This window comes from Scomber scombrus, chromosome 3 (assembly GCF_963691925.1).
Source record: "Scomber scombrus chromosome 3, fScoSco1.1, whole genome shotgun sequence".
In the NCBI taxonomy this organism is placed as follows: Eukaryota; Metazoa; Chordata; class Actinopteri; order Scombriformes; family Scombridae; genus Scomber; species Scomber scombrus.
This window is the reverse complement of record NC_084972.1, coordinates 13432744-13445523: the sequence shown is the minus strand read 5'-3', so window position 1 is coordinate 13445523 and position 12780 is coordinate 13432744. Positions and strand designations below refer to the sequence as shown.

The window sequence follows — 12780 nt, the reverse complement described above, 5'->3', positions numbered from 1 at the left end:
TGGAGAGGGTTTATTTTCCAACAAGACAACCCCAAACATAAAGTCTAACAACAACAGCAACTGTTGTTTTATGAGACACCTCAGTCTAATGCAGTTTGTGGCAAGACCTGATACACTGCTCTTTATTCACAGTCCTGGAGGGCCTTGACGGAAGTGGACTAGTTTTGCAAAGAAGAGTTTTGGGGGAAAATGCGCATGTCAGATGTGCAAGGCTGATACTGATGTATGTCTCTACTGCCTCTATTACATATGGACTCAAAGAGTGTCAATACTTTCTGTTGATTCAATTCAAACATATAAATGCATTCACTGTGATTAAGTTATAAAACCCAATTGTTTTTTTTTTAATCCCAAAGGGACCAATGTGAATACTTTTTATAGTCCATGTGTGTCACTTGAAATCTGACATTTGTTTCATAAAGACAACATACACACAAATTGTCTGATTAACATTTTACTGAAAATTGCATTGCAACCCCTCCTAAACATTTTCTTCTTTCAATAATAAAAAATAAGGTGGCATTATTAAACTTGGAAATAACAGGATATAATGAAGATGGCTTGAGAAGCACCATCACTATTTGGCATTGCATTTAAATCTCCAGGCAAGTCTGATACAGTTATTCAATGTTCACGATGTTGAGATGCCTCTTTTTAAGTTATAACTCTTCTGTGACTCTACAATTGTGATAAAACATTTTGTCCTAATTGACCTACAGGCCCATTTGTAACAATTTGCGACATCAAAAATGTTATTATCCAGATTAGATACATCAAGTCAGAGTAAGTACAGTATACATCTTTGCAAAAATGTGTTTCAAACATGAAAAAAAAAAAAAAAAAATCAGATACCCAACAGAACTGTTTAAGGATCAGTTTCTATGATTTAGTGGCATCTAGTGGTGACATTGCAGATTGCAAAAGTATTGACTTTTAGCACTTAATGTCAGTCATTCTAATGCAATGATGGAGTTAATTTACTCATCCTTTAAAGGGCGATTTTTTAGGATTAAGTGAAATCTAGCAGTGAGTTTGCAGACTGCAACCAACTGAATAGCTTTCTTCTCACCCTCCCCTTCCAAGCCTCCAAACTCATGAAAAACACAAAAGGTCCTCTCTGGAGACAGTGTTTGGTTCATCTGTTCTGGGCTACTGTAGAAAAACGGCCTTTTAACATGACAAGCTCTGTGGAAAAGGACCCACTCTATATGTAGATATAAAGGACTTATTCCAAGGTAACTATTACACAATTCTCATTTTCATGGGATTACACACTACTGAAAACATATTTAAGAATATCATATTCCATTTCTGCCAAGTCCACCCACAAGATGCCACTAAATCTTACAGACTGCTCCCTGTGAGAAAAGTTTTTGTTTTTTTAAAGCGCAAAATATAGTGTACACATAAACACCTTTATATATTAGCTTTGTTTATCTCCCCCTCCACCCCTTGAAAGAAGACAAAATAGCTGGGAGCAAGCATAATTGATTATTTTCACTTTGATCACACATAACCTCTGGAAAATCTTTATTGGTCATATTTTCTTCCAAATATATACAGCTAGGCTAATTTTAGGTTTTATACAGGTATAATGTAAAACGTTACACCTTTCACACACTGCCCTTTCATATTGTGCATCCTTCAGTATAAATAATTACAGGGTGTGGATGAAGACAATAAACAGTATTACCCAACAACAGAATGATACCACGTGACCCATCAGGCTCTCTCCTCTGTAATAACTGTGGAGTAGATTCAGGATGCCCTTCATGTCTTCATGTCTGTAGTGTAGTGCACACACATTATTAAGGGAGGAGTTATACCCATTCACCAGAAGGGGGCAGCACTGACTTGTCTTTCACATAGGTCCACTGGGCAATGGGGCTTCATAGGTCACATAATCCAAGAGGTGTCCCTGAACAAGGTTTATGATATGACCACTGAGATGAGTCCATCCCCAGCCCGCACCCATCCAGTCCTTTCTATTCCAGTTTAATTCTATCATTTCAGGAAGATCACATAGAAAGCCATGACCAGGCAAGAAGCCGCCACAGCGATGTGGAGCCGCGTCCCAATCACTGCAGCTGAGAAGAGAGATGGAGGATTAAGAGGATGAGTGATTAAATATACAGGTGAGTGTTGATATGCAAATTAATAAAATCTAAAAAGCCTAAATATGTACAATGTAAATTGTATGACACATTTTCTGATGTTTTGAATCTGTACTGCAGTTCAGTGGACTTGTCATAAAACCTTGGCTAAGATTAAAGTTATGACTTTAACAGTTGAGTGTGCAAAAACTGTTGCCCATTTGAAACATACACCTCCCAATTTTAAGACAGTGCAGGAGAGCAATGAAGACACCTAAATAACACAGCTTAAAAATAATTTTCATAAACATTATCAAATGATCTTGACTGGCAAAGTCAGCCAGCTGACATAAATCCAACTAGTGCAGCATGGGCTGGGCAGAGTATCACTAGGGAATATGCTGACGTACTGTATGTGGGTCATTGACTGCAAAGGATATCCAACCAAAAACTGAATATGATTAATTTTATTAAAGATTATGTCAAATCACTTTTGGTCACCAAAAAAAAAAGAAAAAAAAGAAAGATAATCCAATTATGAAACTTTCCGTTTTTGGTTAATCCAGGGAGTTAAATACCTCAAAACTCACAGTACTGCAACAAATTGATGCTTATTTCTTGCAATATTTCTATATTATCAGAAAGCAACATTGCCTGAAAAGTCCTGATTCAATTATATATTAAAGAGACAGCTAGTTTAGTATAAATGGTATACTAATTGTCACTGTATATATTGTCATATCACCCACTTTACTTATAGTTTACTCAAAATGTCAATTAAAATTCATTGTGCTGGATTATAAATTAGCTGCTGATGGTACATTGAAGCTAATGTTAACTAAATGTTAGCTAAAATGCATTTTAAGATGGTGCATGACTATTTGAGTGACTGATTTGGATTCTTAGACATGTCTAACATCTTCCCCGCTTTCGTATTTCCTATTCTAATGGCACCATCTAATCAAGATTGAGTTTCACATTCATTTTGTGTATTCATCACAGATGTGTCTTGAACCGGAATACTGTTAATGTGTGAAGTCCTTTACCTACCTTTATAGAAGACTCCCCACACTCCTTTCTTCTCCGACAGCAGCCAGCTGTTGAGGCGAGGCACCTTTTTGAGGTATGCACATGTGCAGATGAACAGCAGCCCAAACACCAGGATGCCATCGAAGGAGTACACTATGGAGGAGTATGAATAATTGGGCTTACTGACATAGTCCACTTCAATACAAAACAAACCTGTTAGTTGTATTAAATTAGACGGAACATTGACAAAAAGGTAAAAGTTTAAAATCACTGGCCTATGCCAATGCTATAATTAACATAAACAAATCAAACCTTTCTTCTGTAGAACAAAACAGTATTTATATGTGAATGTTAAAATAATTTTTCTTAATCTGGAAAAGTAAAGAGACAGACTGTAAATGATGATGCTAACAAGTACTGTAGATGCTTCATAAACATCTGATGTTATGACGGGTTTTTTTGGGAGGATTTTTTTTTTTTTTTTTTTTTACAGGTATACTGGTATATATCTTAATTTCAAATCTAATATCCAAAAAGAAAAAAGAAAACAACTACATGCCAAGGAAGTACGTTTTGTTTCAATAAACCTGTTCCCTAAATGGCGTCTTCTGTTACTGCTCTGATACTGATGTCCAGCTTTAGGGGACAGGTGTTTATTTCTGCTACTGCTGCTTTGTGTCTGATATATATAATACAATGTAAAGTAATGAAAACACCACAATTATCAATCTGGGTTGAAGTGGATTTTCCCTTAAACCTACATGTACAAACTGTATTGTTAGTATCATGAGACGAAAGTAATCATTTAAACTTGGGTGTACCTCCACCCGCAGTTAAAGCCAGTTTCACGCTGATAAAAGACAGGGTTTCTTTAAAAGACAGACAGTCCCTGTATTATTGTGGTGTAATCATGTAATCAACTATCTGGCATTTTTAGCATTAGCCACCGATGTCCTAGTCGAAGCTAGTTAGCCAGTTTCCTTGTTGCCTGACAAAAATGCGGTGTCATCAGTATTAACAGATTTGAATCCACAAGTTTAACCAAGGACTGCCAGGTGTGCAGTGAATTTGTAAATTTTAAACAATTATAAAATAAGAAGGGAATAATAAGTTCAGGTGCTCACCGACAGACAGTGTTTACAGGGCCACGTCTACAGCTAACCTAACATTAGCTTTCACGTTAGCCTCCGGTTCCATAAGTAACTTACATGTCACTTCTTAGCTAGTATCACCATGCAGTAAACCTACCATTTGTCATATTCGCAGTTTGCTCTTTGACGATGTTATATCACTGTGTCTTCCTTTAGTTTAGCAGTCCATCATGTGTTACAAAGTAAAGATGTAATGCAGTCTACTTCGCAGCTTCGCAGTCATTCGGTTGACAGTTCCGGTTTCTTCTTCTTCTTCTTTGGTTTTTTAGGGCAGTCGGCATCCTTTGAATTGCAGCGCTGCCTTTTCATGTTTTGTGTTTGTTTTTGTCCATCCAGCTTTACTACCACCTACTGGAATTTATGGTTTACAGCTCCCTGCACCTCTCCATAAAATTAGCTTATTGATACACAATAACATTGAACAGTTTAAAGCTGAAGCATCTCATAGTTTTATGTTGTGTACTCTTCTCATAAAATTACTTTATTGTGGAAACTCAGGACAACCATATCTGTGTGCGTGGATAAAGTATTCCATTTTTGTTGGGAATATTTTGCATGGAACATAAGTAGCAAAGCTGAGACGTATTTTAAAAATGTGAAACTGAATTATTCCTTACAGGCTTCATAGCATGCTTTTATATTATATTTCTCAGAGTAATCCATGACAAAACATATCATATTTAGTGAGGAAATTAAAAAAGTGCAGTTACACAGTTGGGAAAATGTATCACTAGCAAATGGATGAACCTGGTAATAAACACATACACATACACATATAATTGTTTGGGGCACTCAGGTCTTTTATTGCATACAACATATTTTACAGGATGTGGACAGCACGCTGCTTTCTGCAGTAAAGTAACATGGAGGCACCTACAGCAGGTGGAATACAAATGCAGGATTAGCAAACTGGCGAAAAAGGCTGGCTCTGCTGCAGCTCTGAACCTGGACATGAGCTGACACCATTACACTGCCACCTCCAGCTCACATCCTGAGGTGCACCATGGAGAGAGACAATAATTAGCCTTTCTGCAGTGCTTTCTGTTGAAACAGCTCCAGTTTCAGCATGTCAGGAGGGTGCCGAGCAGGGCGCCTGCACTGTTTGTACTGCTTATGCAGAGCTTTAACCATGAACATTTCCTTGTGTTATTTATCCAGACCAAGCAACAAAGCATTCACTTATAAAGTTTATTGTATGTTTTAGTAAATATATCTGTATAGCAGTATATCTGTAATGTACTTCTAATGTACTTCTGTTCATGTACTTTACTGATAACAAAACTTGGCAAATCCAGTCTTGGGGATGTTTTAAACTCAGTGTGACTATTTCCACGTTTCTTTTATGAGTTGAAAAATACTGTAGCAATATTTGGAGTTTTTTATATAGCACATTTCACACACAAGGAAATTCAAAGTACTCGGTTGTCATATGGATTTTTTAACATTGATCAACTAAAAAAAAGTCTAATGTCAAAAAGAAATCTAGATCTAGATTTGGCAGGAACTTTTAGGAAATTAGTATGGAAGCAAATCACCATGTTGATAAAAGGACACTTTGAAAAGGTGATTGAAAAGCACGGGACAGGTGATAAAAGATCATATTAAAGTCTGAACATTCTACAAATATAATTTACATCTTAATCCTACATTTATTTAAGTGTACTTTTTTCATATGTCCATATATCACATATATACTGAGTGTTAACAATAGAATTTTCCCATGCAGTCAAAGCTCTTTCTACTGCTGTGATTTGCAATACCATGCAGTTACACTTGTACTTCAAGCAGTTCTGTTAGTAGGACTGAAACTGTCAATTGCCACTGCTGCACTGATTCCTCCACTGGATCAAGAAAATTAAATTTTGTCCTCTGTTTTGGTTCCAGGGAGTTTTCTATATACTTTTAATGCAAGTCAATAGGATAGTTATCTATATTTCCGATATTATTGCAGAAAAATCCAAAACTTTTCACTTTTTTGTACAGTGGCTATAATAACCAACATGATTAATACACATTTGCTCAATAAAACAATATTCTTATAGATTCAACATGCAAGAAGAGTGTCTTTGGATCCATGAAGTAGCAATGCAAAAGCCATATTTGTTTTTTTATGAGTATTTCTTGTTGCATTACTTTAATCTTTATATTACATTATCCTAATCCATCCATATGCTGCTCCTGCCTCAGAGACAACAGAAGTTTCTCTCTTGAAGGGAACATGGATGGAACAAAGGTTCGTAAGACAGTTAATAAGATTTGATGACAGGTGGCACACCTGCTCAGATCAGCCTCACACTGCCTGCAGCTTGCTGCACAACAGGGAGCTTCTGTTTCTGAGAGAGAATAATTTAGCACATCTTTCTTTTCAACAATGCGCCTCTACCACAGCACACAGGTAAGATTGGTTTCATTACTTTTATGACATTAGGTGGGGGAAATGCTGACATTCATATGTGATGTATTTTCATTAATAGTGAGTAAATTGAATTTGTTTAATCATAAACAGAGAATAAAGAGATAAATAAGCAGGTTTGCGTTGCCTATGCCTCTGTTTGGACAAGTGATGTTTGTTCTGGGCTCAGGTAGTCAAAGAACGGAAGAACAATAGGGCTTTAAACCATGATAATTTTGGAAAAATATTTTCAAAGCATGCTACAGATTTTATTGCGTGAAATGATCAGAAACCATGCTGATGGTATTTTGCATGATTTACTGCTTCTGACTTGGATGTAGCTGAAAACAGTAATTAACTGATAGAAATCCTGACTTGTGACCCTCTTTCTACAGTATCCATGAAACATATTAACTATACAGTATGATCATGATACCATGATTCCTTATTTGTGTTGCTGTGTTGAGAAATGTTCATTCCTGGATGTTGCACCTTATTGGATATGCTGAGCAGTGATGGAGGGTCGGCGGGATTAAGCCATGTAAACATGCATGTTGTAAACTCTAAACATAACTGATCTTTACATCATTTGAGTTTTCATTTTGGAAATTGACTTTGTGTTGTTTTCATTCAGATTTTGCATAAAATGGACCTCCGAAATAGAAGAGGTAAGCACAAAACTATTAATAGTCAAGTTTAAAGTCAAGTTCATGAATCTAAAGTGACAGTCACCGTCAGTAGTCATAATCTTTGCTGCAGTGGTTGGGGGATAAACAACATGCTTAGGTGATGTTTAACACAGATCAAGCAAAAGGTACAACATCTCATTAGACATCACTGCTAATCTCTCAACAGGGGGCCGATGATTTCACTCTCTTGTCTCTGAGAAGGCAAAAATAATGTATGCTGTATATCAGTCAAATTCCGGCGAAGTTTTATATTTATATATCTATTCTTTTGGTTGAACTGTTCCTTTAACATCACTGTAATTACACTGTTTTCAAACTCTTAATCTCTTAATCTAGCAATCCACCTTCCTATCAGTGCTTTTGTTTGTGCGTCCTCAGAGGTCTGCTGCCCAGAAAAAGGCCGGAGCTGCAGTGCATGCTGGAAAACAAACGGAGAGAGCAGCACAAGCGCAGGGAGCTCGCCCTCCTTCCTCCCTCCGACTTGGAAGTGAAACTACGCAGAAGACAGCAAAGATTACACGTTGTAAGTGAGCTCTGGGTTATAGGAAAACCACACAACCTGGGAAATGCTCCTTTTACTTTTTCAGTATATGTCAGCTAGCCTGTAGATAGTTTACTTTTGTTAAGGAATAATTCTGTCTTGCAGTATGAGCTGGAGCAGAAGAAGAGGAGTGAGAGTCTGCTGAATGTACCAGAGTTTATCCGTGTGAGACGAACCCTGAAGCATATCCAGAGTTGTTTCTCGCGATGACCAGAACTATGGGAACACATGCTTTTATGAAACTGTACCTCTTCATCTTTGATTGATAACCACAGCCTTCACACACACAATTACGTTTTATATACTAAAAATTGTGATTTATTAACTTTATATTTCAGACTGGAATATACAACATTAATCTATTGATTTGAGAGTTAGCGTTAAACAGGATGTACCATGTGAATTCAGATGTAGCATTCCATAGTGTAAAATGTATTTCCTCCAGAATCAAAGTTGCGTTAAGACATCAACCTTTTTTTTTTTTTTTTACAATGGAAACTTCCTTAATCTGACTTTAGAAAGTTAGGTTACTGTATTTTGTCATATTATAGAAAGATCATTTTGTGTTCTTGTAATTTTGATTCAATTCTGCCTTTTGTAAAGCATGTAATTGAATGTGGAAGTAGTGCATATAAAGTGAATATATGAGAATATAGTCGACAATAATACATTTAAATTTTTTAATAAAACATCCAGGGAGGTTGAGCATCAAAAACAAACACTGAAACGTATTGAATCTGCTAGTGACAACAGTGAGAAAATAGTCATGTCATCACTCACAAAAATCTAACAGCACTTTTTAAAAAATCAGCATTCCTTAATTACTTAACCAGTACACCAACATATTGTACCGGATAATCAAAGCTGCTGCACATATGTCAAAGCTTTGGGACACAGCTACTGTCATCACAGGGCAAGTTTGGGTTGGAGAGCCTAACATCAGAAAAACAAAAAACAAATAATAAAACAAATAATAACTCATGATTTATTGACTTTAAAATAATATTTCTCGTTTAAAAAAGTGACCAAGTGCCAGCTGCTGGTCTATATCGAGTTTCTCAGTCTGAATCTGTGATACGCTGCAAACAAACATTCACAAATAACTTGATATCTCTGCACAGTAAGTGTACTGACCTCCACTTTAAAGTGTGGCTGTTGCCTTGGAAATGTAAATATCATCACTAACTCCCCACATAAAGGGAATAAGAAGGCCAGCTGCTGAATAAAACACATTCAACCATTTTCTCTGACACATTCTGTGCAAGTCATGAAACACCTTGTGTACCGTTGACCGTAAACAAAAGCTTGACATTTCTTTTCCATTAAATTCTGTAAATTTTATGTCCCGACATGTTTATAAATACAAATTCTACTCACAAGCAGTAACCACATCCACTGTGGCTCTATCCAAACCTAATAACAGTGTGTTGGGTTTGCTGCATAATAAATTAACAATAAATAAAATACAAAAAAAAACTTCTTTCACAACCAAAATGTAGACATCATGGCAAGGTAAGACTCTCCCGTCTGTGTTCCCCTGTACTATCTACTACACTGAAACAACCTTCGAAACATATCTCATAGTGTTTGAACATATTTAGCAAGAGGTACAGCAGAATAAGCACAGACAGAGAGAGAGAGAGAAGTAAGCCACCAATGTGGTCAGCTGGCGGGAAAGAAAGCACTGACATGACCATGGGTCAACATGACAAGGCCGAAGGAACTCACAAGGACATGGAATTGGCTTCTGACTCTTAGCTTGTGTTTTGGGAGTAATAGGAATAATATTTCTCAGCCAAGTCTCTGCTGTAACACTACTTAAGAGTTGCGAAACTCAGTAGTAAAAAATCCAGGACTGTTTAAAACCCCACTCCGCGAGAGCTGAAAATAAGGTGATTTGATTTTTTCTCCATTCAGACCACCTTACATAGGTTTGGATTTAAAAAAGAAAAATACTGTATTTGTCAAACATGGACTGGATTAACATATTTGTGAAAACCTGTATTGTTTGTGAAAATACAAGAAGGGCAATTGTATTTAGCTTTTGTCCACTAGAACCACATTAGACCAGATCTAGCTCAACAACCATTAAACTTGTCAAACCCTGAATAAATTGACATGGTGAATCTAAAGATTGTTTAAACCCGGTTTTAGGTTTGTGAAAACAGAGAAAAAAATATTGTGTATAGTAGTTTTTGAGCTTAACTTGCTCTTACATGTTTTGAATGGAGAAAACAAAGTAACATTAAAATAACCCTTTTTTCAGGATTTTACAACCTGAAACGGGATTTAACATCAAGAAGTCTTTTACTATTGTGTCTCCCTTTTCACAACTTAATATGGTGTAACAACAGAGAACTGGCAGAGGAACATTATCAGTTAACTTTTCCAAAGTGGAAGCCAACTTCAGCTTTGTGAAAAGGAGAAACATTAAGGAATGCCATCCTTTCTTTGACAACACTGTGAGGGTGGCACACTCCAGTCATACACATAGGACAATCGCAGCTTGACTTCTTCCTTGCACAGCCTGTTGTCACGCTGCAGAGTCTGGTGCTTTTCCAACATGTCCTCTAAGCTCTGCTTGTGTGTCACCAAGTACTTGTTGTTGCAACCACGCGATTTGTACTCTGTGTCAAAGCGTGTGTCATGAGTCCGTCGAACATCCACTGGTGCCAGCCAGGCGCCCAGGGACACATCCTCACTCTGCCACGTTTTGAAGTAGCCTGCGTTAAGATGAACGTAACGCACGAGATCAGCCGAGAGGATGTAGCCACCACCCAGCGCATAGGGCAGGTAGTAGTCACAGAGCTCCCAAGCGCTTTCCCGCCACTTCCCAGCAGTTTTCACTCGCCCTCTCCCTGAGAAGAAGCCCCAGTACAACCGGCTGGGCTCTTTCCCTTTCAGTTCCTCTTTAAGGAGGTCCAAGCGAGCAAATGTGTCATCATCTGCTTTGAGGACAAACTTGAACTCCACATTCTGGTCCAGCCAGGAGTACATGTGAAGCAGCTTGAGTGTTAAGTTCTCGTAGGAATCTCGCAAGTCAGGCATTAAGAGCAGGTCTTTGTGCCGCCCTTGCTCTGTGTTAAGGTTCTGAAGGTCCTCGCTGGAAAGCCCCTGAGTTCCTACCACAAACATGGCCAGAACATCGGAGTCCCGCTTGGCCAGCCAGGTGCTGCGGATGATGCTCCTGCGCTCAGTGTACTTAGGACCGGTTGTGATTAGGACCACGAGAAATGCTGACAAGTCTTTGGATGTGGAGGAGGGATTATGCTGCTCTGGACGGGGTTGCAATGCAATGGCATGGGGGGCTAGGCCTGGAGGATCTGCATGGCCCTGTTTCAAAGTTTCTGAGGTACATTTGGCCAAGAAGACAAGAACTACAGCAAAGCTGCACACAGTGCCAATGACCAGGGCTGTCTTGTGGCGGCACACTAAACGTAACAAATACATGGTGCTGTCAAAAAACAAACATACAAAATATTATTAGTATTAATGTACTTCAAAGTACCAGGTACCAGAGCTGTAATATCAGCTATACATTTATGCAGGCATTACCAAGAAACTGTATCAGGTTACTAAAAATAAAATATGCAAAGTACAAATCTGTAATGAAGGTACAGACTGTAATAGCAGTACTGTACAGTTATTGTGGTGGTTGTGTACATTACAGATGAAAATAAGATTATTTGGATTTGAGATGTTGTCTAGCTGCTGTTTGTGCATCTCATGTGCTGCATGAGACACAATCAGTTTATTAAACCTGCCAATCAGGTGGGTGATAAAAACTCTCTAGTTATGTTTTCAGTTTTAGTGGTGGTCAGCATTTAAAATCACTGAACCTGTCAGCTGCACTTCCATGTTTTAGTAGTCTTAGCATTTGAGCAGTATGATGTATATATGTGTCACAACAGTGTGGTAAGCTGCAGTGAAATCAAGATGATTGTTGGTTACCTTAGCCAACAGAGAGGTGTCTGTTCAGCGATTGAAGGAGCCAGATTTAGAGACAGCCGCTTCGCACAGCTAGCGTTCACGTCAGCTACCGAGATAAAACGCTCTGCGCACTTTGTGAGCTCGCTGCACTCAAACTAAACACACACAGGCTACACATATTGGTCTCAATGGGAAAGGGAAACCATTCTGTTTAGCGGCGCTGCTGATTCAGGTTACAATACGCAGGTTTTATCGTGTGCTGCTGGCTGAGTCGGGAGGTCAGACATCGATGTGTTCATTTTTTTCCTTTCGTAGAGTGAAGCCAGTCAGATTATGCGGCTGTGACGAAGAGGAAGCGGAAGTGAAGCCCCCTGGATTAAGAGAATAAGACAAAAATGACCCAAAATAAATACAGACACGGACACAGATTGTTTTCTTCCAATAATGGTGATTATTAGGAACATTCCTTATATCATCATATAAAAATAAGAAATACTTTCAAAAAAATGTTTGTTAATGATGACATTTTTGAAAAGAAATGTCAAAAATAAGAAAGAAGAAGGAAGGGACACATCCATGTAGTAGATCCAGCTGCAGTCAGGGGTTCATCTGAGCATGCGCGTTACTGAATCTACTGTAGCAGTGTCAAGTTAAGTGGAGGCAGCAGGAGCACGACCGGACATCATACATTTTAGCTTCAATGTATGTGTATATGTTATAAAATTAACAGAGGAGCAGAGAATTGTTCCACATTAGTTTTGTGACTGTGCTTGTCTTTGTGCATTTCAGGAACTTAATGCATAGGCCTACTGAGCACCAGAGGAAACAAGCATAAGTAGATTAATTAAGTAAATTAATTTACAGCATCAGATTTGTACCTATTAATGAGCAGATCAAATGAATTATTCAATAAATGTAGGGCCTAACCAGTGTAGGAGGATTATTAAACACCAAC

The 12780-nt window shown here is 38.0% G+C and overlaps 2 protein-coding genes across 2 annotated transcripts; both read right to left on the bottom strand.

Moving 5' to 3' along the window:
* Positions 1–475: 475 nt before the first annotated feature.
* tmem167b (transmembrane protein 167B) lies at positions 476–4510 on the bottom strand. The gene is made up of 3 exons (XM_062443671.1): positions 4371–4510; positions 3144–3275; positions 476–2087 (listed from the first exon to the last, which is right to left on the bottom strand). Exons 1-3 carry the CDS (start codon positions 4378–4380, stop codon positions 2005–2007), a joined length of 225 nt encoding a protein of 74 aa, XP_062299655.1. The 5' UTR covers positions 4381–4510; the 3' UTR covers positions 476–2004.
* Positions 4511–8691: 4181 nt separating this feature from the next.
* b3galt6 (UDP-Gal:betaGal beta 1,3-galactosyltransferase polypeptide 6) lies at positions 8692–12122 on the bottom strand. Its single transcript, XM_062415989.1, has 2 exons — positions 11847–12122; positions 8692–11349 (listed from the first exon to the last, which is right to left on the bottom strand). Exon 2 carries the CDS (start codon positions 11343–11345, stop codon positions 10326–10328), a length of 1020 nt encoding a protein of 339 aa, XP_062271973.1. The 5' UTR covers positions 11346–11349; positions 11847–12122; the 3' UTR covers positions 8692–10325.
* Between the last annotated feature and the right edge of the window lie 658 nt (positions 12123–12780).